This window comes from Anabrus simplex, chromosome 1 (assembly GCF_040414725.1).
Source record: "Anabrus simplex isolate iqAnaSimp1 chromosome 1, ASM4041472v1, whole genome shotgun sequence".
Taxonomy (NCBI): domain Eukaryota; kingdom Metazoa; phylum Arthropoda; class Insecta; order Orthoptera; family Tettigoniidae; genus Anabrus; species Anabrus simplex.
The window spans coordinates 134073780-134101416 of NC_090265.1; the positions used below are offsets into that span (position 1 = coordinate 134073780).

The window sequence follows — 27637 nt, forward strand, 5'->3', positions numbered from 1 at the left end:
GAGTCTATAATGAAGATTATTATCATTTTTGTTATTATTATTATTATTATTATTATTATTATTATTATTATTATTATTATTACATTCCAGTTGAGCCACATGAACTGCGTGGTGGTGATTATTGTTTTAAGAGGAAATAAAACTCGGCAACCATCCTCTATTGATACTAATCAGAAGGGAAATGTAAGAGTCCGACTACTTGGCGGAATGGTCAGCGCTGAGGGCCTTCGGTTCTGAGCGTCCCAGGTTCGATTCCTGGCCAGGACGGAGATTTCAATCGCGTCTGATTAATTCTTCTGTCTTTGGACTAGGTGTCTGTGTTTGTCCCAACATTATCCTCTTCCTATTACGATAACACACCACACTTCGCACACACGACACCACAGGTGTGGAAAAAGCGGTAGAAGAACAAGAAGAAGAAGAAGAAGAAGACTGACAAGGACTGACAAACCTAACACCATCGAGGTCGGAAAAGAACAAGAGTTGACCAAGGATCGGATAGGAAAGATAAGATTTAGGAGCCTGGAGCAAGTAAGTAGGAACAATCCCAGTCTCTATTGTGGGTCGCCTATCTAGCTCCCTAGTTGTGAGTCCCTGGGACGCCTTTCAGTCGTATTCTACTCCTTCCTCCCCCACATACTAACTACCAATCTCATTTATGGTGTCTTATTCTAATTCGCCTGCCGATTTTGAGATCCTACCAGTATTTTCTTATGTCCATCGATCAGTGCCATCTTTCTCCCTTCTCCAAGGCCACCTCAGTATTCTGGGTTCTGATTCCACTTTAAACCACTGATTGTTTTTGACCATTGGTTTGAATTCATCCGTGCCATTGGTTTTATTTTCTTGGATACAAAAGTTATTTAACGAGATGTCCGCTTCTGTCGTGTAGTGGTTAGCGTGATTAGCTGCCACCCCCGGAGGCCCGGGTTCGATTCCCGGCTCTGCCACGAAATTTGAAAAGTGGTACGAGGGCTGGAACGGGGTCCACTCAGCCTCGGGAGGTCAACTGAGTAGAGGTGGGTTCTATTCCCACCTCAGCCATCCTGGAAGTGGTTTTCCGTGGTTTCCCACTTCTCCTCCAGGCGAATGCCGGGATGGTACCTAACTTAAGGCCACGGCCGCTTCCTTCCCTCTTCCTTGCCTATCCCTTTCAATCTTCCCATCTCTCCACAAGGCCCCTGTTCAGCATAGCAGGTGAGGCCGCCTGGGCGATGTACTGGTCATACTCCCCAGTTGTATCCCCCGACCAAGAGTCTGAAGCTCCAGGACACTGCCCTTGAGGCGGTAGAGGTGGGATCCCTCGCTAAGTCCGAGGGAAAAACCGAACCTGGAGGGTAAACAGATGATGATGATGATGATTTAACGAGATGGAAACCAACAGTACAGAGTTGTGACATTGCAGTGCTCTTAAATCCCATCGACGTCAGCAGGGATCGAACTCACTTTATTGGAAACAGAAAGGCAGTGAATAACTGACTCCACCGCTGAGCTCAACACAGCATAGCAATGTGAATAGCTAATCATCTTGTAATAGCTTAATGTGTCCGCCTCTGTGGTGTAGTGGTTAGCGTGATTAGCTGCCACCCCCGGAGGTCCGGGTTCGATTTCCGGCTCTGCCACGAAATTTGAAAAGTGGTACGAGGGCTGGAACGGGGTCCACTCAGCCTCGGGAGGTCAACTGAGTAGAGGTGGGTTCGATTCCCACCTCAGCCATCCTAGAAGTGGTTTTCCGTGGTTCCCACTTCTCCTCCAGGCAAATGCCGGGATGGTACCTAACTGAAGGCCACGGCCGCTTCCTTCCCTCTTCCTTGCTTGTCCCATCCAAACTTCCCATCCCACCGCAAGGCCCCTGTTCAGCATAGCAGGTGAGGCCGCCTGGGCGAGGTACTGGTCATTCTCCCCAGTTGTATCCCCCGACCCAAAGTCTGAAGCTCCAGAACACTGCCCTTGAGGCGGTAGAGGTGGGATCCCTCGCTTAGTCCGTGGGAAAAACCGACCCTGGAGGGTAAACAGATTAAGTAGAAGAAGAAGAAGAATAAGAAGAAGAATAGCTTAATGTGAACATATTATTATTATTATTATTATTATTATTATTATTATTATTATTATTATTATTATTATTATTATTATTACAGTATTAACCAATACATCGCAATTGGGAAATATCATGGTGACGATGATCACTTACAGTAGTGTGATAATAAGGTAAAAACCACATGGCACTACAGCCCTTAAAGGGCCTTGGACTGCCAAGCGACCACTGCTCAGCCCGAAGGCCTGCAGATTACGAGGTGTCGTGTGGTCAGCACGACGAATCCTCTCGGCCGTTATTCTTGGCTTTCTAGACCGGGGCCGCTATCTCACCGTCAGATAGCTTCTCAATTCTAATCACGTAGGCTGAGTGGACCTCGAATCAGCCCTCAGGTCCAGGTAAAAATCCCTGACCTGGCCGGGAATCGAACACCACGGGGCCGGCGATAATAAGGTAAAGCTAAAACATAATTACCCAACCACAAAAACAACAAGAGTACAACAAGCAATTCCAAAAGACAAAGTCACCTCCGTACAGGCCATTAAGGCCCTTGGAGGAGTGGAAGGTAAAGGCTTCCACCATTGTTAACCGCGGCACGTGATGGGGTAGAGTGATTAGCTTTACGCCCGGCCGCCTTTGACCCCTGGAACTAACCTGGTACTCATTTTTGGTGTAGGCTGAGTGAACCTCAAGGCCATATTCACCTCCGGAAGTGGAAATCTCGTTTCTTAAATTTTACGACTTTCTGACGGGGATTCGAATCCACGTCCTTCCGGGCGAACCGAGCACGCCTTTACCGCCTCGGCCAGGCAGCCCCTAACAAGCAATTCCATGGAAATAAAATATTCCAAGCAATACTACAAGTTTAACATTCTAAATCCAGCATTGTCATATACAAATTCACACATAACTTAAGTATTTCCAGTGCTTAACACTATGACTTACAATACTATAGGTAGAGCTTAACACTAGCTTAGTATTATAAATGATAGTAAAGTGAAGTTAAAACATAATTAACCGGGCGAGTTGGCCGTGCAGTTTGGGGCGCGCAGCTGTGAGCTCGTATCCGGAAGATAGAGGGTTCGAACCCCACTGTCGACAGCCCTGAAAATGGTTTTCCGTTGTTTCCCATGTCCACACCAGGCACATGCTGGGGCTGTACCTTAATTAAGGCCACGGCCGCTTCCGTCCCATTCCTAGGCCTTTCCTGTCCCATCGTCGCCAAAAGACCTATCTGTGTCGGTGCGACGTAAAGCAAATAGAAAAAAAAAATACGTAATTACCCTATAAAACCACCAACAACAAGAGTACAACAAGCATTTCCATGGAAAGAAGATAAATATCTCGTGCCATTGTAGACCACGTAGACACCATGAATAAGCTAATATGAAGTGATTTCAGACAAAATTTTAACAGAGAATATGGGACGTTTTAGTCAACTGTAGTGAATGTGACATTTCTCTTGTTCCAGCTCAACAACTGTACTACCTCCATGAGCAGTATCTACGCCACTGGTAAAGTGTGCCCGTATAACAACCAGAAGTGCAACCTCAGTTCGTCGGAAGCTCTCGATCTTGACCCAGGTAAAATATGTTTCTAATTTTGTTTTTACCAGACCGAACGAGTTGGCCACGCGATTCGGGTGCGTAACTATGAGCTTGTATTCGGCAAATGGTGGGTTCAATGGTTTGCCGTGGATTCCCATTTCCACACAAAGCAAATGCTGGGGCTGTACCTTCATTATGGCAACGGCCGCTATTTTCACATTCCTAGCCCTTTCTTATTCCATCATCGTCATAAAACTTATCTGTGACGATGCTACGTAAAGCAAATTGTGAAGAAACTTCAAATCTCTCTCTCTCTCTCTCCCCCTATATATAAAAAGGGGGGAGACCTAGCTTAACACAGAGAAAATAGGCCAATATTCATTCGATTGTTATATATGCTACAAACGTAGTTGACAAATGATGCACATAACCCAGTATTGGCATGCTTCAGAGCAATCGGCAGCAACTTCAATAATGTCAAAATTCTAAATTACAACATTTCAAAATACAATGTTAAAAATTTCCCGCCTTTTTAACGGTTTCCTTCATAACTCCCTTACTGTTTTACGGATAATTATGAATTTTGCTGAGTGTCCTCCCATAGTGTTGTACTACAATCTCTACCTCATTCAGATCAATGGGATTTAAATTAGATTTTATATAACATATTTATTTACAAAAATATTTATATTTTCTGGTGCACGGAATAAAAACCCAACCAAAAAAAAAATCCGAATTACAGTCTATGTTAATGATTGAGATTCATTTTGTAGCTGGAGGTTTGATACACACTTTAAAAAAGGAAAAGTACGAAAATTCTTATAAACTTGGAATTTATAAGGGAAACAGTGATATATTGTTAAAAAGGCGGGGAATTTTGAACATTTTAATTTAAAATATTAAAATTATTAAAATTCTGACATTATTGAAGTTGGTTCCGGTTGCCAGGAAGCATGCCAATACTGGGATATGTGCAGGAATTGTCAACAACAATTGTAGCATATTTAACAATCGAATGAATATTAACCTTTTTTTTTTCCTTTGTTAAGCTGGGTCTACCCCGTTGGGTTTTGTCTGTGCATTGCTCATAGTTTAAAAAGAATGGTGTTTCTGTATCGGTCGTGTTCACAGTAACAAAGAAATGTACTTTTAAATTTTCCGTCATGTCTGTCTGTCTGTCTGTCTGTCTGTCTGTCTGTCTGTCTGTTTGTCTGTCTGTCTGTCTGTCTGTCTGTCTGTCTGTCTGTCTGTCTGTCTGTCTGTCTGTCTGTCTGTCTGTCTGTACGAGAGACGTACTATATTATTTTACACTTTATGTTTTGTACGTCCGGGAAATGGTTGACATTTCAATTTTGAAGGTAGTGACGTGTAACTAGTGTCTTGTTCCACCGTGTGGTAGCAGCACACGCACAGGGGCCAACGAATGCACTCGTCATAGCCATTTCATAACAACACTGTCTGCGTAGGAGCAGACAACATGGAAAGCAACCGTCAGGGACAGTGCTAGACGACTTGGTTCCTACGGAAAGAAGGCGCATCACTGTAGAAATTCATCAGCGCTTGGTGGCAATCTGTAGAGAACATGCGCCGTCACGGAAAATAGTTTACAGCTGGGTGGAAGGTTGGAAAACAGGGCGCACCTCGGTGGACAATGTAACCAGTCCTGGAAGGAACGGGACAGTGTCAACACCAGCCAACATCGCCTGGGTCGAACAGGTCATCCAAGTAAACAAATGCATCACATTTACGGAAATGGAGGCAGCCACGGGAATTAGCCGAAACACCCTGGAGCGGATCGTGCAGGACCACTTACGGTTGGGGAAGGTGTCATCCACGTGGGTGCCTAGACTCTTGTCTGCAGACGAAAAGCAGAGGAGCGTGGACATGTGCAGAGAACTTTTGCAACGCCGTGATCAAGATCCAGCCGAATTCTTGGCTAGGCTTGTGACTGGAGATGAGACGTCTCCATTGTCATGAGCCTCTTACGAAACAACAATCGATAGAATGGAAGCAGAGGGGCAGTCCACCGCCAATAAAATGTCGAACAGTGCAATCAGTTGGCAAGCGAATGGCGACAGTGTTCTGGGACACAAAGGGCATCATCCTCACTGACTGGCTGGAAATTGGGGCCACGATTAACAGTGCAGTATATGTGGCAACCCTTAAGCGCTTACGTCGTGCCATTCAAACTAAGCGGCCAGGAAAATGGACTAAAGGTGTGCTTCTGCGACATGGCAATGCCCGGCCACACACTAGCCGAGAGAACACCTCTGCCGTTGATCAAATGGGATTCACGGTGCTGCCACACCCACCATACTCTCCCGACTTGGCACCAAGTGATTATCACCTGTTCGGGAGCATGAGGAAATCTCTACGTGGTCACCGTTTTGCGTATTTTGCAGAACTGGACACAGCTGCCAAGGCGTGGGTAGGCAGCACTCCGAAAGAATGGTTGAAGGGAGGTCTGGAGAGACCGACACGTCGACGGCAAAAGTGCGTACAGTTACAAGGAGATTATGTTGAGAAGGTGGACGTAACAACTGATGTGTAATGTACTTCATTTGGGCAGAAAAATAAAATGCAAAACAATATAGTACGCCTTTTGTATGTATGTATGTATGCATGTATGTATGTATGTATGTATGTATGTATGTATGTATGTATGTATGTATGTGTCTACGCAAATGACGAAAAATAGTGCTGAACAGAATGTAATGAAAATCGGTATTTAAAGTCGGGGAATAAGACACTACAATCTAGGCTATAAATAATTGTATTCACGCTGAGTGAAATGGTAGTTTAGGGGGAGACCTAAAATTAAATTCTCAAAAATCTGTTATAGTGGTCCTGTCGATAAATATTATATATCTCTGTATCCGATTCGTTGGCTGAACGGTCCGCGTACTGGCCTTCGGTTCAGAGGGTCCCGGGTTCGATTCCCGGCCGGGTCGGGGATTTTAACCTTAACTGGTTAATTCCAATGGCACGGGGGCTGGGTGTACGTGTTGTCTTCATCATCATTTCATCCTCATCATGACGCGCAGGTCACCTACGGGTGTCAAATAGAAAGACCTGCACCTGGCGAGCCGAACCCGTCCTGGGATATCCCGGCACTAAAAGCCATACGACATTTCATTTCATATATCTCTGTTATCCTAGCTGGGTTTTTGTTGCTAAGTCCGTATCAATTCCGAGCCAGGAGAAAACTGGTGAACAGAATGTTTAAAAAGTCGGGGGATAAAGGACTAGAGTTTAGGGTATATATAACTTTATTCACGCTAGATGAAATGGTAGTTTGGGCGTCTACAATTTAAATTTTAAATACCTATGTTATTATGCAATGTAATAAAATCTTATTCACAACGTGTGCACGACTTCATATAGAATTCTGTATACAACGTAGAATTCCGTAGCGTAGCACGGGTACACCAACTAGTATTATATACCTTCAAATAATATATGAACAATCTCAGAAAACAAAAACAGTGAACTTTCCTGACAACTTTTCTATTCGTACACTTGCAAGTTAGTCCCACCTCTCAGCATCAAGCTATCCTATAATACCTCAGCCCTACATGGAGCTTACTTGTTTACACACCACTGAAGCACTGGTGCGAGGTGGGGAAGACAAGAGACCTCTCAGATGACCTGAAGAAAATAATTGTCCAGCTTGCTCTTAAGGAGAAATCATTAAGGAAAGTAAGTAAGATTGTTTGCAAACGCATTCAGCAATCCATTATATCTATAATTAATTCAAATATGAGGGTACGTGGGAGAATTTGAGGCGAAAATCAAGGGAGATAAAATTAAGGGAAAGGGATGAAAGATTTTGCATCAAATTAGATCCCATGCTAAGTCTACCAAAACTGCGCAAAATTGTACAAGACAATCTTGGAAAAATCATTTCCTAACCAGATTATACGTCGTGTTTTGTGGAGAAACGGCTACCATGGTCGAGTTCAACGCAAGAAGCCTTTCATTAGTGCAATAAACAGATTGAAAAGATTGACGTTCCCGAAGGAGCATGTTTCAAAAGGTCGAGAATTTTGGGATGGTGTCATAAGGTTCGATGAGACAAAAATGCATCTGCTGGTTTGGGTGGAAGATGCAGAGCTTGCAGAGCTTGCAGAAAGCCTTAAGGTGCGTTCACGCTTGTATCAGATCACTGTATCTGTATCATGATCGGCCTTTTGAAAACAAAGTTCTATATCAAGATCGTGTATCAAATATGATACAATGATCGGAACGGGAATATTCCCACCGAGAGTCGGTCTTTTGCCGTCGCAACAAAGAGAAGAGACGTGATATACACTCATGTTCATAAAAGCCAGAACACCTTGAAAGACTAAGATAGGCTGTTCATATTCACAGGACATATGTATCAGTATGTTCTGAAGAAATGATTAGCATTTGAACCATGTCGACCCTCAGGTTCAAGGTCAACATCGATATCTCATCGCACCACCAGCAACTGGTAAAATATGCCCGCGGCTCTCGTTGTCGATATAAACAGAAGGTAATGGATCACAGTCTGCCTTGAGCACACGTCCAGGGTGCCTCGCAGACGTATGCCAGAACTGTACCGTCAAATGAGTGAGTTTGAAAGAGGTCGCATTATTGGCATGAGAGCATGTGACGCATCCATCCGGAAATTGCTGCTCATGTGGGACGAAGAATGTCGGCAGTGCAACAAGTGTGTACAGAATGGTTCCCAGAAGGCCGTAGAACACAACGAGATGGGTCTGGTCGCACCACCCAGACCACCTCCCCGTGAATGTTGACACCTCACCCGAATGGCATTGCGGGAGAGGTCTGCGTCCTCCTCGGCTCTGGCGCAACAGTGGAACAATGTAACACATCGTACACTATCAGGGGTGACAGTCCGTTGCCATTTATTATGGTCTTGCTTACCAGCGCGTCGTCCAATTCTCCGCCTACCTTTGACTAATGTGCATAAAAATGCTAGATTGCAATGGTGTATGGAACGACGTCACTGGGGACAGGAATGGCAGCATATAGTGTTTTCAGACGAATCCATGTTCTGTTTATTTGAAAATGATGGCCGCATTTTGGTTCCCTGCAGACAGGGAGAGAGGCATCATGAACTGCATTCGCACAAGGCATACAGCGCCAACTCAAGACCTTATGATTGAGCTGCTATTGGGTACAACCACAAATCACAGTTGGTGCGTGTCCAGGGCACTGTGACCAGTTTGACGTACGTGAATGACATCCTGCGACCCGTAGCCATACCCTTTCTGCACGACACCCCAGACGCCATATTTCAGCAGGACAATGCGCGACCACATGTTACTGCACGAACACGTGCCTTCTTGTTGTCACAGGATGTCAGACTGTTGCCCTGGCCCGCCCGATCACCGGACTTGTCGCCAATCGAAAATGTGTGGGATATGGCGAAAGGACGGGTGCGGCGCTGTCACCCAATGCCAACTACCAAAGATGAACTGTGGAACCACGTGAATGCAGCATGGATGGCAAGGACGTCATTCGCGTCTTATACGCGTCGATGCCATCACGCATGGAACAAGTTATCGGTGCCCATGGAGGACCTAGTGCCTACTAGGCAACAGTACACATGCTGAATCTAGATGACTGAAATGCTAATCGTTTCTGCAAAACATGCTAATGAACATGCCCTGTGAATATGAACTTCCTGTCTCTAGTCTTTCAAGGTGTTCTGCTTTTTATGAACATGAGAGTAGATACGGAGAGTGTGGACGGAGCGTTTGCCCTATCAGTGGTCCGTATCAGCGTCTCGTGTGCTGCGCATGTTTAAAGCCACCGCCACTCTTCCATTCATCCTTAATCTATTCACCGTCCTTCTGACTTCGTTTAGTTTTGCATCGACCTTTTTTGTTTGGCGATCTTCCGATTTGAGGAAAAATGGTTTCAGGTGGGTGCATGGAAAATGCACAACAGTTGATAAGCTATTATCAACAAAAGACCATTTTGTGGGACCTAAAGGATCTGCACCATTGTAATCGGTTGAAAGAGAATAACCCACAGGAGGAAATTGCGAAAAAACGTAGGGAGTCCTATGGAATCGTGAAAAAAGAAAATGGAGTATCTGCTCGCGGCTCTTAGAAGAGCTGGCAGCAGCCAATTGTAGGCTAGCTAGACAGCCAACACTCAACAGATGACACGAGAACGAGGGATGGAAAACTAACAGATACGCATAGGTGATAGAGATACGTAATACGGCTCTACCGTGGCTCTACGCGTCTGCATTCGGGAGACGGGACAGGGCAGGACCTCACGGATGGACCCAGCCGTCGGCTGTCCTGAGAATGGTTTTCCGTGGTTTTCCATTCTCCTGCACTAAGGCGAATGGCGGGACAGTTCCTAGTACAGGCCACGGCCGCCAACCCCCTCACCTGCTCCGAGCATCTCCTTAACCGTAACAAATCTCCCGGCCTGAGAGACGGCGTCACCCTTCAGGGCAGGAATGAAACCGTTTAGTAGTAGGAGCCATACGATATTCATTTTGTGAACATTTTTTGATAATTCCCAGAATAATGTGTACGAATAGAAAAGTTGTAAAGAAAGTTCATTTATTGTGTTTTCTGAGATTGCTCATATTTTCTGAAGGTCCTATGTGAGTTCATGTATTCAAATAGACGTCTTACTTTATCATGTTCCTACCAGAAAAGTACAAACAAATATATGTTTATTTCACAAAATAGCAAACCTGTATTCACAGTTCAGCTGTACGAACAAAACTGTTACTGACTGTACGAGTCTTGTAGGATTTTGGGTAGTGAAGATAACTGTAGTTAAATGAGTCTATGCCTCATTGCTTGAAGTAAGGTACTATGGACTGTTTCTAAAAAAATCCTCTTCGATTAATGAAATGAATATCCACAGCCTGTTTCCAGTCACCCGACTGGATCAGGGATGGAATGAATGAAGCCCTCATCTAGCGGCCAGGATAGGAACTGTGTCGGCTGCCGAAACCTGTCGCACTCCTCTGAGGCAATGATTAATAAGTAAGAAATGAAATGCTATTTTGGAGAGTGTAAACCGGAGTACGCAGAGAAAACCTGTCCTGCCTTCACTTTTTACAGCACAAATCTCACATGGTGTGATCGGGATTTGAACCATGGAGTCCAGCGGTCAGAGGCCGGCGCACTGTCGCCTGTGCCACGGAGGCTCTAATCCTCTGCGATTAGTAATAATAAAATAAATAAATTAACAATAATAATGTCTTTTTACGCCCCACTAATTACATTTTTATGGTTTTCGGAGAAGTCAAGTTGCCGGAATTTTGTCCGTTACGAATTCATTTACGTGCCAGTAAATTTATTGACACGAGGCTGACGTATTTGAGCACCTTCGAATACCACCGGACTGAGCCAGGATCGAACCTCCCAAGTTGAGGTCAGATGGCTACCCAGGACATTTGATAAACCTCCTCTTTTGCCTGTTAGAACTACGGTCATCACCGCAGCGCGGAATTCATATCGATGATGTTCCAAGGCCCTGTCCTCCCATTCATTTCCCCTTTCTTTTCCAGCAAGAGTTCTATATAACTGCTGTCCTCTTGCACTCTCGACGCCGCCCTCTAGGACCTGGTGATTACTGAGCCCATTGACGTATAGCCCGCGTAGGCCGCTAATATGTCTCACAATAGGCGATGACAGTTGACTCTCATTGACAACGAGGATTATTGTTAATTCACTTTGCACTCACTGGACCAGGAAGAAGATGACATAGCACTCATTTGTTGAGAACTAGGGATGTACAACACGCAAGCAAGCCAAAAATGACCAATTTAAAAAGTACTTTATGAAATAATAATAATAATAATAATAATAATAATAATAATAATAATAATAATAATAATAATAATTATAATAATAATAATTATTATTATTATTATTATTATTATTATTATTATTATTATTATTATTATTATTATTATTATTATTATAATGTCCGCCTCTGTGGTGTAATGGTTAGTGTGATTAGCTGCCACCTCCCAAGGCCCGGGTTCGATTCCCGGCTCTGCCATGAAATTTGAAAAGTGATACGAGGGCTGGAAGTGGTCCACTCAGCTTCGGGAAATCAACTGAGTAGAGAAGGGATCTTATTTTACAAGTTTCTTTGCGTCGCACCGCACAGATAGGTCTTATGGTGACGATGGGACAGGAAAGGGCTAGTGGTGGGAAGGAAGCGGCCGTGGCCTTAGTGAAGGTACAGCCCCAGCATTTACTTGGTGTGAAAATAGGAAACCACGGAAAAGCTGCCGACAGTGGGGTTCAAACGCAATGTCTTCTGAGGGTTCGATTCCCATCTCAGCCATCCTCGAAGTGATTTTCCGTGGTTTTCCATTTCTCCTCCGGGATGGTTGCTTCCCTCCTTCTTAATTGTCTACCCCCTCCAATCTTCCCATCCCTTCCTAAGGCCCCTGTTCAGCATAGCACGTAAGATCGCCTGGGTAAAGCACTGGTCCTCCTTCCCAGTAGTATCCCCCTGCCCAAAGTCTCACGCCCCACGACACTGCCCTTGAGGCGGTAGAGGTGGGATCCTTGCTGAGTCCGAGGGAAAAATGAACCCTGGAGGGTAAGCGGACTGATGATGATGATGATGATGATGATGATGATGATGATGATGATGAAGCTTGTTGTTTAAAGACGCCTAACATCGAATGTACGGAGACATTGATTTAAAAAAAATTTTTGATCACTTTTGCAACTTATAAAGTGGTTTGGGTCACGTAGGTGTCAGCTTGCATTCCTTAGTCTATCACCTCACGAATCACCGCCTTGATTGTTGTGATAGAGGAGAGACTCACCGTGTATATAGGTTTATTTTAAACAGATGTAAAGATCTTATGATTATTTAAAGATTAATACATTAATCATACAACAGCTATCATTGTACGGACGGACACAGAAACTCTAAACCGAGCGAGTTGACCGTGAGGTTAGAGGCGTGCAAATGTGAGCTTGCATTCGGAAGATAGTGGGTTCAAATCCCACTGTTGCAGCCCCGAAGATGGGTTTCAGTGGTTTCCCATTTTCTCACAAGGTGAATGCTGGGGCTGTACCTTAATTGAATCGATTATTTCAGAAAGCAGTCAAGTGCCAAAAAGTGAAAAAATGAGTTAATGGCAGAATATGTTACTAAGGGTATACGCACATTTTGATGCTGAAACTAGTCAACAAACGTCCTCCTATCATGGTCAGGCATTACGTTAAATTTCGCATTTAGTTCAGAAACCAGTTAAGTGACACCGCTTGGCTGGTTTCTGCAGTAAACTGCTGGTACATTTTGTGATATGCCGCACCTTGCCGGTTGGCGCTGCTGTTCTGAATCCAGAATAGCCAACTGTTCAACTGTTTATGTTGTCATTGTTGTTTTTCTGGAATCGCATGTTCGTAGTTTTGTCAACAATGATTCAAAAAATGCTTTTGTTTAGTGCAGTGTTTTTATAATCGTAGTGATATGTCTGAAAGTTCAGAAGACGAATCTGTATCTAAAAGGAAACGAGGAGTGGTAGACAAACAAACTCACACGCGTAATATTATTCGGAATGCAAGGATAAAAGGAGAAGGTTATATTTTTTAATCAGACAAGGAAGTACCTGGTCTGAGCTCTATATTATTCTTTGTTATTTTTTGTTTTAGGTGCCCATCAATATTAAGAAGATACGTGACCGAAATGCCTTAAAGCCTTACCTGATGGAATATGAACACTTTTATGACAGCATTTTACAATGGCCTACTACAGAGACAGAATGTGCTGTGAAGTTTTTTTATGAGGATTGATTACTTCCTGTCATGATGAGCAGGCACTGCTGATTTCATCCTTTTATATCAGCAATGCAGTCTAAACCTATTAAAATATTTTCTATTTCCACAAATATGGGGTTTATGATAAAATCCTTTCAAAATTCAAGAATTATCCCATAAAAATATGTTTACAACACTCGTTTATTTCAGAAACCAGTTAAGTGGAGAATTTTTCGGATTTTTTTACAGCAAAGTTAATAAACACAAAATATTTTTCCTTAGATATAAAGTATTAAGAGATATAATACTTTCAAGCTAAGATATTAAAACCCCTACCATAACATTTTTTCTGATGCTAGAGAGTTTTTTCCCCCAAAAATGACAGACCTGGCGCTTGACTGGTTTCTGAAATAATCGATTCAATTAAGGTTACGGTCGCTTCCTTCCTATTCCTATTCGCCATAAGATCTATCTGTGTCGGTGCGACGTAAAGAAAATTATAAACAAAATATACTGCGTTCGAACCCCACTGTCGATAGCCCTGCAGGGTGCGAAATCGCGGGGGGGGGGAGAGGGAATTTTTTTTTTTTTTTTTTTGCTAGGGGCTTTACGTCGCACCGACACAGATAGGTCTTATGGCGACGATGGGATAGGGAAGGCCTAGGAGTGGGAAGGAAGCGGCCGTGGCCTTAATTAAGGTACAGCCCCAGCATTCGCCTGGTGTGAAAATGGGAAACCACGGAAAACCATCTTCAGGGCTGCCGATAGTGGGATTCGAACCTACTATCTCCCGGATGCAAGCTCACAGCCGCGCGCCTCTACGCGCACGACCAACTCGCCCGGTAGGAGAGGGATTTCCCCCACCGATGATTTTATCTCAAAGGTTCCCCCCCACTAAAATTTTCCGGGGGGGGGGGGGACTTTCATTATAAAATTACGAGGAAAATGCAGAACACATATAATTTATTACTGAAATGGATGCTTTTTACTGTGCATACACTCTGGCAAGTCCATCTGAAACCCGGCCAACACGTAACTTACTTGAAGCTCTCCTCTCTTGTCATTGCTCGAGCTTACACCACTCCTGTACTTCTTGAGGAGCATGTATTATATTTCCGATAGGACATATTCATTTCATGAGTGTACAAGCTGACAAATTCGTTCAGTCAGCAGAGACATGTTCCACTATTAAAACCATAAATCAGGACAAATCGCGCCTCGTCTAGCCTCTTAAGAAAGGAACTCACAAACTTCTCAGCTGATTGGAATAACTTTCTAATGTTTATCACACTTGTTATTAAAAAATTCAAACAAAAAGTTTTAAAATGTACATGTTTCTGGGGGAGGGAGTAGTTAACGTAGAGGGAAATTTTATATCCCTTCCTCTGCTGGTTATTGACTGAAGTAAACACTAATAATTAAGCCCTATGTTCCTTCTGCTCCCCCCCCCCCCCCACACCATTTCTTTCTGATTTCGCACCCTACCATGAATATGTTCTTTCGTGGTTTCCCATCCCATTTTCACACCAGCCGAATGCTAGGGCTGTACTTTACGCTTCCTTCTCACTCCTATCCCATCGTCGCCATGGGTGTGTCGGTGCGACGTAAAGCCGATTGTAAAAAAAGAAAAAGGAACTCCAAAGGGAGACTTCTCGCATTGCACCGTAACAATGGAAGGGAGGCAGTTGCTTTTAGCGAGCAGCTACCTGATTTTGGTCACATAGCTGTCAGCTTGCATTCGGGAAATAGTGGGTTCGAACCCCACTGTCGACAGCCCTCAGTATGATTTTCCGTGGTTTCCCATTTCCACACCAGGCATATGCTGGTGATGTTCCTTAATACAGGCTACGAGCACTTCCTTCCCACTCCTCAACCTTTCCTCTCCGATCGTCGTTATAAGATCTATGTGTTTTGGTACGACGTAAAGCAGACTGTAAAAAAAAAAAAAAAAAAGTTGTTTTCGTGACAGACTTCTAGTGATATATAGCACTATTTTGCGTGGAAAGGTTAAAAAACACTTTCGCTTTTATTTATTTATTTATTTATATATTTATTTATTTATTTATTTATTTATTTATTTATTTATTTATTTATTTATTTATTTATTTATTTATTTATTTATTTATTTATTTATTTATTTATTTATTTATTTATGCTAGTTCCTTTACGTCGCACTGACACAGACAGGTTTTATGGCGGCGATGGGACAGGAAAGGCCTATGAATGGGAAGGAAGCGACCGTGCCCTTAATTAAGGTACAGCCCCAGCATTTGCCTGGTGTGAAAATGGGAAACCACGGAAAATCATCTTCAGGGCTGCCGACAGTGGGGTTCGAACCCACTATCTCCCAGATGCGATCCGTTATTATTATCTTTTGTTAGATACGATAGACATGATCTAGGCTTTTGGGGATTATGCCGTGTCAAGAAAATAAGGTGAAATTATTTAGAAAATCTCGACTGTCTATGTCCATGTTATGTGACCCTTTCAAACCGATTCTGATGGTTCCGTCAGCTTCCGCTTCGAACGCTAGCGCTGTACCGCGGCCGGTGAGCCTCTGGTGACGAATGAACGTCCCATTTCCACTTCTATTACAACGTTTAAATTCAAACACCTCATTGTTTGAGAAGCCTTTCTCGTGGGCAGTCGAGATTTTCTTCTGATGACGCAGAGCAAAGTTCTCTGCGAAACGTAAAGAATTTCACCTTATTTTCTTGACACGGCATAATCCAAAAAGCCTATACCACGTCTATAAATACTGGCCGTGAAAGCATCCATGGCAGCCTTTATTTTTCTGTTTAAATTATGGGAGTGTTGTTCTATTATTTGTCCCTAGTACACAGCATTGGAATCTCACAGTACTTTAAAACCTCTAAGAACAAGGAATATATATTTTAAATAGTTATTATAAATATGATGTGTTACAGGGCTACAAAGTGTGCTGTATTCATCCAGAGACTACGATGAGCTGGTGTATATATGGGAGGAATGGCGGAAGGCTACAGGGGCCAAGATGAGAGAAGACTACAAGACATACGTGATGCTCAATAACGAGGCTGCAAGGCTAAACAGTAAGTATCTCTGATTTCTTGTCCCCTGAACTTTTTTCTTTTTTTCTATTTGCTTTACGTCGAACCGACACAGATATGTCTTATGACGACGATGGGATATGAAAGGCCTAGAAATGGGAAGGAAGCGGCCGTGGCCTTAATTAAGGTACAGCCCCAACATTTGTCTAGTGTGAAAATGGAAAACCAAGGAAAACCATCTTCAGAGCTGCCGACAGTGGGGTTCGAACCCACTATCTCCCTATTACTGGATACTGGACGCACTTAAGCAACTACATAATGGACAAGATCGTGGCATGATGAATTATTATAAAATGATAAAAAATGTACTAGGGGCCTACTTATATATTTAAATGGCAAAACATTGCTCAATATTGCAAGATCTACAGTATAACAAATTCAAGATCCAGTTCTTACGAGAGTTACCGTAGTGTCAAATGAACAATATCCTGTGTCCAGTGATTATTATTTTAAGGAGAAATACGACGTCAGTATCCCCTCTGATTCTAATCAAAGGTGAAGTGGAGAAGATCTGACCTTTAAAAAATTGAAGGTATCAGTAAAATACTGTGAAGTACCATGCAGAACGTGAAACTGAAGGTCATGCTGCCCTAATACCATCGACATGGGAAGAGAGCAAGAGTTCACCAGGAAGGTTAGGTAGGAGAGATGAAAGCTAGCAGGCTGTTACAAGTAACGACTGTCTCAGGTAGGAGTCCTGTGATCTCCACGATTCCGACTTATGAGTTCGTGGGAAATCCCCGAGTCTGAGAGGCTAACTAAACTGTGAAAGAAATTAAAATTAACGTGGTAAGGATAAGGAAATTGGAATAGCATTGAAGAAAAGGGAGGCCACTCCGGAGGATGGACACCTGGTTAGCCTGGCTCTACTCCGAGGCCAGTTCGGTATGGGAGACCCTGAGCTGACATAAAGCCCTAGGAATTAACAAGGTCGTAAGCCCCCACACCGACGTAGAGGACCTTGTGTCCATTGAGAGGGCACGAACAAGTTTTTATTCTAATCGAACTGCCTGTCTAATTTTGGCTTTGGCGGACTCAAACTATCGGAAGTATAAGTGATGTTACTAGCACCAGTCCTTAACTTGCCCAGTCTCTGTGATGAACACTGGAAGGTGTCATTTGTGGACTCTGTGGTGCAAGCATTTCGATGAGCTTAGAAGGCTGTTGTGGATCGGTGAGGAATACAACGGGAAATAAACACTATCTTCATTAATTTGTCTATTTAGCAGCACCTAGGCTTTTTACCGTAGCCGATTAGTGAAAATTTTGGGACTTGACCATCTGTCACCTCCTCTTGTTTAAATTGTTTGATGATTAATCTTGTCCCACTTTAATCATTAAATAACATACTGATACTTGATATGATTATTCTAGTACTTAATACTATTTTTGGAAATTGTTATAAAAAGGTATATACAGTATAATGAAAATAATTCCATGGTTCGTAGCTTAAAGAACCAGTTCCTTTATCCGCGCACCATGTTTAATATAAGGACCAGTCAAATTAAAACCGAACACCCGCTACAACGAGACCATGGAATTGTTTTATTCCAAAGTAATTACCAAAAGATTTAATAATTTTACCTTACTGGGAAACGAGACGATCAATTCCAGTTTTGTAGAAAGAGGTAGACCGCTGTTGGATCCACATCCGCACCCACTCTTGCATTTTCCCGTCCGAATGAAACCGACGTCTACCAATGTCTTTCTTCAGGTCGTCAAAAATGTGAAAACCTCAAGGTGAAAGAGGATGTTGAAGTGTTTCCCAACAAAATCTCTGAAGCCTGATGGGAAGTGTGGGGGGCGAACATTATCATGCAACAGGATGATTCCGTCCCTCAGCGTTTTGACGTTATGGTGCGTCGCATTTTTTTTTCGGGGGACCCCCGAAGCCCGCTCCCCCCGCGTGACCGTTGACTCAATCTACATGGCCTCCGACATGCTATTCACTTCTAAAGAAGAAAGATAGCAAGAAAGAGTGGGAAGTGATACAAGGAGTATCTGCCGGCTTCCGAGTAAACTCGCTACCACGGCTGCCTGTTTCCATGTTAGACTCGTTACCAGGCGAGTTTGTATTGGTTGGATAGTGTTAAGGTGTGGTATTGAAGGGTCAGGGAAAATCCACATAGGCAGAAAAGAGCCTACATGTAAAACCTGACATCTTATGATAGCACATGCGAGGATGTGGGCTGGAAAAGGTCCAGTGATAGTGTTAGTTGAGAAGAGGTATCATGCACCAGCCAAGAACCATAGTCTCGCCGTTCCATCTGCCAGGGAATCAGTCCATCTGGGCACTGCCGTGACTAGCGCGGGCCTTGCCGGTTGCGAAGCCAAGCGTCGAGTGCCACTAAGGCCCGCCGCACAGCGCCACCTCTTTGGGGTCCCTCGTACCCAGTCTCGATCCCGGAGAATGAGGCAAGCCCGCCGAGTCGGGGGACTCCTGGAAGGGGGTGGATTATGGCGCCGGGCCTCCTTCCTCTCTGCCCGCGCCATGTCCCGGTAGACTGGGCAATTGCGATGGGAAGCAGGGTGGCCCCCCGCGCAGTTGGCGCACACCGGCGCCTCCTTAAGCGTTGTAGAGGCCGTGTAGTGGTGATCACCACCACAGCGGTTGCACCTCACTTGGAGCCCACACCTCTCCTGCCGGTGGCCCCACCTCAGACAGCGGAAACACTGCAAGAGCTGCTGACGGGGACGTTTCAATCTCACCTGACTGCCGCTACCCGTTGAGGTCCTCTCCTGATTGGCTCCTCGATCGGCTGCTGTCCTGGGAGCAGTCCTGGGTTGCGGCTGGGCGGCCCTCTCCTGGTGGGCCAGCGTCTTCTTCTTCCTCCTAGTCCTGGGGCGGCGTCTTCATCCCGGGGGTCCCTTCTCGGCAGGGTAAGAGGCCTCTTCCTGGTGGCCCTCCTCGCGGCCTGGTGGCCCCGGGGTAGCGGGTGGCTCCGCTGCGTCACTGTCTCACAGTGGGTAATTTCTAGCATCCAGTCGGCCAAAAATAAGATATTCAACCCTTGTCTTAGGTGCGCATTTTCTGTGAGTCGTGTTTATAAGACTCTTGGGTACAGTAATTAAGTATTGAAAAGTCGCGCTGTCTGATTATCTAATCTCACCGAAGGCCTAAAGTGGCTCTCCTCCGTTAGGGCATCATATTCTGGCGAGGCTAGCGCGCAGTTATTATTATGTGAGGGCTCAGTAAGGACGTCAGAACTAAATATTTCTTTAGCTTGAAATGTGATTACATTAGATGAAGGTATGTATTTTATATAGTGTGTAGCATTTTCTGAAAATTACTATATTTTTTGTCCGGAATATGCACTTAAAATTCAGGTATAGGGGTGTCCAAGAGCTATCTACTTATACAAATTTGAGCTGACTTTCATTATGGATTGCCTTTGATTTCCGCAATGAAAGTATTTGGAGGAGTTATCTATACTTTAATGAATAGAAAACTGTGACTTTTTGCTGCGACCAGGCGCGACCATGAGTGTAATTAATTTTTTTCAGAAGCCATGTACTCTGTAACCCGGAGGTCGGTTTCCGAGCTGTTGAGGAACAGCAGGGCATATAAGCGGAACGATGATATTGCGAATGTTGTAATTGAACATATAGGCTTTGAGGATTGTTCCGAGGATATATCCAAGTCAATAAGGAATCCTGTCAGTATTTTGTGTGCTAAAATTCGATCACGCTGGACAAAATATAGTAGAAAAAGGGACAAATTGCTGAAGTACAATAAAAGTTGGTTCGACCAGAGAATCAGCCTTGACGAAGGACGTGCATTACAGCAATGTCAGGATGAGCCTGCCAGTACTATAGCTCATTCCATGTTAAGAAAACAGTATTGCTCTTATGACAACAGGATTGCCTTATAGAATGGCTTTTCTCAACGCCATCACGGGAAAACGTCGGCACATAAATTTGTGAAATTCAGTATGTAAGTTCAAGACAAAAGGCTGAAGAAACTAAACTACAAATTATTTTTATGAACTAAAGGGGACGCGGGGTTTACAGGGGCCACTTTTGTTTTGTACAGAATCAGAGGAAAACTACGGCAGATAAGAAACCTCAGCACTGAAATATAAGGCAAATTGAGGGAGAAAATAGACAAATAATTTTATGGGCTCGAGGAACGGGCGATGTATTTAATTGCATTTAATAAATGTATCCAGACAATAAAAGCTAGAAAAAAGACGCAATAAACAAATACTGCAGATGACTATAAAAGATCACAGTATTAATGTTAAAGAAAGAAATCGTAAACGTAGGCTTATCGCATAACTCTCACTCAACACAATACAATTACGCACTAATTTAAAGCCTAAAATACACACGTAATAAATAAATACTGTAGATGACTTCAGTACAGAAGTGAGGTGCCAGCGGTTTTCAGAGCGGTTGAACATGAGCTACACTTCACTGTGGTGGATGGAAAAGTCTGCAGTGCATTGTCTTCCTATCAGTCTTCCCAAAGGTGCTATATATGTGGCGCGTCCCCCAAAAGGATGAATAATATTCCTGAAGTGACTGAAAGAGTAATTAACCCAACAACGCTTAAGTTAGGGTTATGACCACATAATGCATGGATTCGATGTTTCGAATGCCCTTTACATATAGCGTACAGACTTGACGTAAGAAAGTGGCAAATGAGAGATGCCGAGAAGAAGAAACTGATTGAAGAAAGAAGAATATACAGGTTAGGTTCAGGGAGGAAATGGGTCTATTGGTTGATATCCGAAGCAAAGTGCTGGCAGTACCAATGATGGAAACCGCTAGAAGATTCTTCAGAGAGGCTTTCACTTCTGCGGATATTACTGGAGTAGATCTAAATTTAATAAACCATCTACGTGTCATCTTAGAAAAGCTTTCGTGTGTGTATGCCATTGATAAAGTGACATTTGGAATGTACGCAAAGGAAACTACACAATTGTACTTACAAAAATAAAAATCGTACTACATGCCTGTAACTTTGCACAAACTCTTTGTTCATGGAGAGGAGGTAATTAGGCACTGTATTATACCTATTGGACAACTCTCCGTGGAAGCCCGGGAGACCAGGAATAAAGATAACAGGAAACCTTCCAGAAAGGACACAAATACTGACCTTTTCCATAGGCTACTTATATCATCGCTTACATTACCAGATTAAGGAAATCAGAGAGGAGAAAGTTGATCCGCTTTCACGAGAAGTGCTCAACTTACTGTCTGAGTCTCCTGTATGTGGTTCAGCCGAAGGAAATAACAGTGAAGTTAACGATTCTGGTGTAACTGCATCTAATGACTAAGTAATGTATTCCTATATCTGTTTTTAAACATTCTAAATAGCATGTCCCACTATTAACATCTATTTAATTCCTTAAAGTTATAACGAAAAATGATTAAAATTACAAAGATTACTAATTCTATTCCTGGCGTAGTAATTTGTTCTTTGTACTTGATTGACCACGCACTTAATTATCTCCAATAATAGCAGTTACATACCATGTTTTATGTAAATCGGTCCATTAGTTTCCGAGATACGATTTTTGGCCGGCTAGATTCCTGAAATTTCGCGTCTTCTTCCTCCTCCTGGCTGGCGGGGGTGGCGTCGGTCGATGCTAACACTCGACTGCGTTCCCTGTCCTGTGGGGCGCACATCGAGGTCTGCAGCTCGACAGACATGCAGGCAGGCTGAGCCTGGACAGCAGCCTCAGAACGCCAGGGGGCGTACTTCTCCACTTCTGTGCTGCTATCCACCGTCACGAACGCTTTCCTGGTTTGCGCCCGGGTTGCAGTCCTTCCTGGTGGGCCTGGGTCTGTGTCCACTTCGCCCTGGCAGGTAGTCGACGTTCCTGGTTGGCGGCCTTGTTGGTCTGCGTGTACTTCGTAAAGTACAGCGGTCCAACTGGGGTCGCGCCGTCGCGGCGCTCGGGAGCTCTGCCGTCGTCCTTGGTCCTTGGCTTCGTCTGGGTGGCTGACTCCTGGTAGCCTGAGACGTCCAGGTGCTCCCTGAGTCCTGGTAGCCGGATAACCTGATGCTTCTGGGACACCAGGTCCTCGTAGACCAGGAAGCGGTGTGCGTCCTTGGGGTGGATGATCACCGCCCAGCCAGTGACCACCTCGCCGATGATCTCGATGACAGGCTCCCCGATGAACTTCGCGATCGCCGTGAGGAGATCGATTATGCGGACCGTCTCCTGGTAGGGGTCCTTCTCCCACCCGTTGTACACCAACAGCGTCGGGAGTCTGTAGACGGGGGCGGGCAACGAGCTGAGCGCCGCCTGTAGCTCCACTATGGCTCCCCTGAAGTCGTAGTCGGCCGGTCTCACTGGAACTGATAGCTTCTCGCTTCTCCATCCTGGTCCCCCTGAAAAGAAATCCTGAAAGAGAACAGAAAGCGAGCACTGAGAAGTGCTCAGCTCTGACAAATACTCCTTCGGAAAAGTACTAATAAGTGCAGTTGCCTGGCTTGCACTTAGGAAGTACAGTTCGCCTGGCGAGGAGAGGGACAGCGCAGCGAGAAGCACGAACGTGTTCTCGCTAGCACAGTCAAGCTCGTCTTCGGTGCGTCGTAGTTTCTGCAAAGTCTCTTTATAGCGCTGCGTCACCAGAAAACGAACTACACTTCTCTGCTCTTCTTTTCTTACCTCATTTCTACAGCTGGACGAACACGCTAGACCAGTCAGCGCACCAACAAAGACATAACCCAACAACTGCGTGCAGCTGTGAGTTGTCACTATGCAGTTCTCCTACCGCAGCGATGGCAGTATCGATATGTAACAACAGTCTTGCCAACTTTCGCGCGAAATATGCGTTATGGCGGGTGTTCGGTTTTCATTTGACTGTCTATTAGTAATGGTAAATTTAGTAAAGACTAGCACAAGCAAGGAAGGACTTTCTTATGAAAATAAATTTGCTCACTTGGACCCTTGATATAGGAATTAGAAAGACGTTTTCAACGACCTTCGTCTGGAGCGTGGCATTGCATGGAAGTGAAAATAGTTGATAACCAGCTCAGAAAGAAAGAGAATAGAAGCTTTTAAAATGTGGTGTTACAGAAGAATGCTGAAGGTGAGATGGATGGATCGAATCACGAATAAAGAGATAGCGAATCGAGTTGGTGAGGGGAGAACAATTTGGCGAAAGTTTGGCCAGAAGAAGAGATAGAATGACAGGAAATATTTTAAGACACTCGGGACTTTTTAGTTAGTTTTTGAGGGAAGTGTAGTTGGTGGAAACGATAGGGGTAGACAAAGGTATACATATGACAAACATATCAGAGTAGATGTAGAATGTAGTAGTTACGTAGAAATGAAAAGGTTAGCACATGATAGGGTGGTGTGGAGTGCTGCATCAAAACAGTCTATGGACTGATGAGTTAAACAACAACAATTATATGTCTACATGCCTTAGTCAGTGCATGATATTCATCACCTTCAAAATTTGACTTTTAAGAACGCAAATAAAATCACAAACTTCTGCTCGATTAGGCAAAGCAAAGGTGTCTCGGTACAGGTTATGAAGGTTCTTGCAGGAGTGGAAGATAAAGACTTTCTCTATCCGTAACCTCGGCACAAAGTGGAATAGAGTGGATAGTTCTGTGCCCGACCGCTTTTGTCTCCATGTCAACTCATTTATTTTGTGTAAGCTGAGTTAACCTCAGGCCCGTTATGTCTCTCCAGAAGTGCAAATTTTGTATCTAAATCTACACATTCCAGTTGGGGAATTGAAGTCACGTCCTTTCAAGTGAACCGAACACGCCTTTACTATCACGGTAAGGCAGCCATGTCCCACTCTCCTTAATTTGCAGTAAAGCCGACGTAAAATATATTCTGCCTGGCTGAGTGACTCAGATGGTTGAGGCGCTGGCCTTCTGACCCCCACTTGGCAGGTTCGATTCTGACTCAATTCCGTGGTATTTGAAGGTGCTCAGAATTGTCAGCCTCGTATCGATAGATTTACTGGCACGTAAAAGAACTGTGGAACCAAATTCTGACACCTCGTCCACTTCAAAAAACCGTAAAAGTAATTAGTGAAGCGTAAAAATATTATTATTATTATTATTATTATTATTATTATTATTATTATTATTATTATTATTATTATTATTATTATTATTATTATAAATACATTGTTACGAATATTCTATCTGTTTCATTACTCTAATTTATTTCAGTGTGTCCTAATAAATGCACACACACACACACACACACATATTTAAACACACACAATTGTAACCAGTTATGAATGGCCACACTTACTAAACTACAAGTCTATTCACAAGTCCCTCTTCCTTATGGCACCGCAAGTGGTCCGGCCCGTTGTTACCTGGGGACGGCTAATCCCAAGTCCAGTCAACTCATACAGCAGCTGTGTGTAGACCGCTGGATTTGAACACAGTACTTTGGCTACACAGCACACGATGACTGTTCGTTGGTTCGACCCCACAAATAGTCCAGTAATTCACAGTCACATGCAGTGAACAATTAAACAGCTCAACAGTATCAACAGCAGGACGATACTCACAACAGCGAACATTAACACAGGTCTACTTACCTTCAAACTCGCGATAGCGACTTCCCTCGCTGAGCCTCAGTTCACAGAAATATACGAACACACAGTACAGTCTTCCGTTCTTTCGTCTCCACCTGCTCACTGGTCTCTCCGTCACGACAACAACAGTTTCTGGTTCAGACCTCGGTGGGACATTAGCGACAGCTAACACCTCTGTCGCCCTCAGCCCAGCCACCGAACCCCAACATACAGAGTCTCACACCGACTCCACATCGCAGCCAACTGTCACTCCCTGTCCGCGGCTACCCTCCCTTTTGATAGCTCGGATGATTTGAGCCAGAAATTTCGCGATGTCACTAGAGGCAGAACATTTCCGTTGAATCTCCAAGAAACTCACAGGTAAGCCGGCTGACGAGAAGAATACACGGAAAGGCCGGCCGCATCCCACAGGTCGTTTGAGTCACCAGCACCTTCCTGGAAGTACCGAAAGGGGCTACCACGGGGCTAGCACGTAACAATATTGTTAGATTTTTCTTCTTGTGGTTTAACGTCGCAATAACAGATCGAAGATTTTCGGTGGCGCAAGGATGGGCCTTAATTAATTTGTCTGATGTGAAAATAGAAAACCATCTTTAGGGCAGCCGACGGTAGGATGCGAACCCGCCATCTCCCGAATGCAAGCTCACATCTATGCGACCCTAACCGCACGGCCAACTAGCTTGGTTTCTTTGATCTTCGTGTGACACAAGTAAAATATATATTGGTTGTAGAAGCGTAAAAATTAATAAATTCATGTTTGGAGAAGCACTACCCCATGCAGCTCAGGGCTAAAATTTTCACCGCTCCTTCGGCTGTATCGCTAGACACTGAAGTGACTTTAGTAGCGATTTTCTATGTCTTACAGACATTTAGAGTAGTTTTACCATTTTCACAAGAACAGGAGATATTGTTCTACATTAGTGGCTTCCGAACTTTTTCGATTCTTGAATCCCTTTCACAGAGGTCTGAATTAAACGAAACTCTTATTAATATAGATAATATTTAACACTGATATACAAATTAGGAAAATGTTTCTGAAGAATTTTGTCTCAGTGTAGCATAGCATGGACAATAACTAGCTCCGAAAGGAAAGAGGAAAGAAGCTTTTGAAACGTGGTGTTACAGAAGAATGTTAAAGAGCAGATGGGTAGATCGAATCACGGATGAAGAGATACTGAATTAAGTTGGTCAGAGGAGAACAAATTTGTGAAATTTGTCCAGAAGAAGAGATAGAATGATAGGACACACCTTAAGACACAACCGACTTGTTCAGTTCATTTTTGAGAAAAGTGTAGTCTATATGGTAAAAACGGCAGGGGTAGACTAAGGCATCGATATGACAAACAGATTAGAGCAGAAGTATCAGTGATATAGAAATGAAAAGGTTAGCACAGGATATGGTGGTATAGAAAGCTGCATCAAACTAATCTACGGACTGAAGACCCGAACACTAACAATATTTAACAATTTTAAATTAGTTACAATAAGTAGGCCTTCCTTAGGATTCCCCACCAAAAATTGCGCAACGACGCTTACAATATTGAAACTACGTAAATTCAAATAATTGAACATTCATTTTGCATTTAAAGTATTCAGTTTGAAATTAAATTGGTGTTAATGTAACACCACATTTTAAAAAATAATTTTATTGGAGTTGACACATATTTTAATTTAAACATATAAGGGGCAGTTAAAAATGAAAATCGGACACCCGCCATAACGCATATTCGCGCGAAAGGTGGCTACACTGTTGCTACATATCGATACTGCTATCGCAGTGATTGAACTGCATAGTGAAACTCACAGGTGCACGCAGTTGTTGAGTTAGGTCTTGGTGTGTTCTCGTGTGTTCGTCCAGCTGTAGAAATGGAGGTAAGTAAAGAAGAGCAGAGAAGTGTGGTTTTTTTTCTAGTGGCTCAGGGTGCTGGGGTACACGAAACTCATCGTCGCATGTCTGACACTGCATGTCCATGACGAGTATGCACGAGTGGCATAGGAGATACCGAGAAGTGCGCACATCACTGCAAGACGACGCGCGCCTACACTACAGGCCCATCGAGCCATTACTTCTGATGTGATGGGGCGGCTTGACGACCTTATCCGAGAAAACCGACGAATCGCGGAGGAAGAAAGACATTTGTGAACGTCGGTTTCATTCGGACGAAGAGGTGCGGTTGGTGATCCGTTAGCGACCTACCTCTTTCTGTTAAACTGGAACTGATCGTCTCGTCTCTCATTGGGATAAATCTAAGCTTATTAACGCTTTTGGTAATGACTTTTGAATAAAACTCCATTGTCACGTTGTAGTGGATATTCGGTTTTCACTTGACTGCCCCTTATGTACTGAGAATTACACGAGATCCTCGTTTATCCGGCCATCATTAATCCAGATCACCGGTTTATCCGGATCGAAAACTTTTACTTGTACAGTATTTCTTTTACTGCGTCGAATTTTCTTGAATGTCTTTCCCGCCAAGGATAGTTAAGGACAGGAATGGGAAGTAATTCGTCCACGGACTATCAAAGGTACCGTCCCGGCGTTCGCCTGGAATTGGGAATGTAAACCATAGAAAACAATTCCCAGGACGGCCGAGGTGGGATTCGAACCCACGCTCTTCTGAAATGAACACACTATTAATTCACTGATAGTGAATTCGAAAGTGAAACCCGCGCTCCATCAGA

The 27637-nt window shown here is 43.8% G+C and overlaps 1 protein-coding gene across 1 annotated transcript in view; it reads left to right on the top strand.

Moving 5' to 3' along the window:
- LOC136884879 (angiotensin-converting enzyme) overlaps positions 1-27637 on the top strand; it is a 354345-nt gene that overhangs the window by 193400 nt on the left and 133308 nt on the right. Inside the window, exons 3-4 of the mRNA XM_067157178.2 lie at positions 3507-3618; positions 16265-16408. Of these exons, the coding sequence (XP_067013279.2) occupies positions 3507-3618; positions 16265-16408 (256 nt within the window). The remainder of the gene's footprint in view (positions 1-3506; positions 3619-16264; positions 16409-27637) is intronic.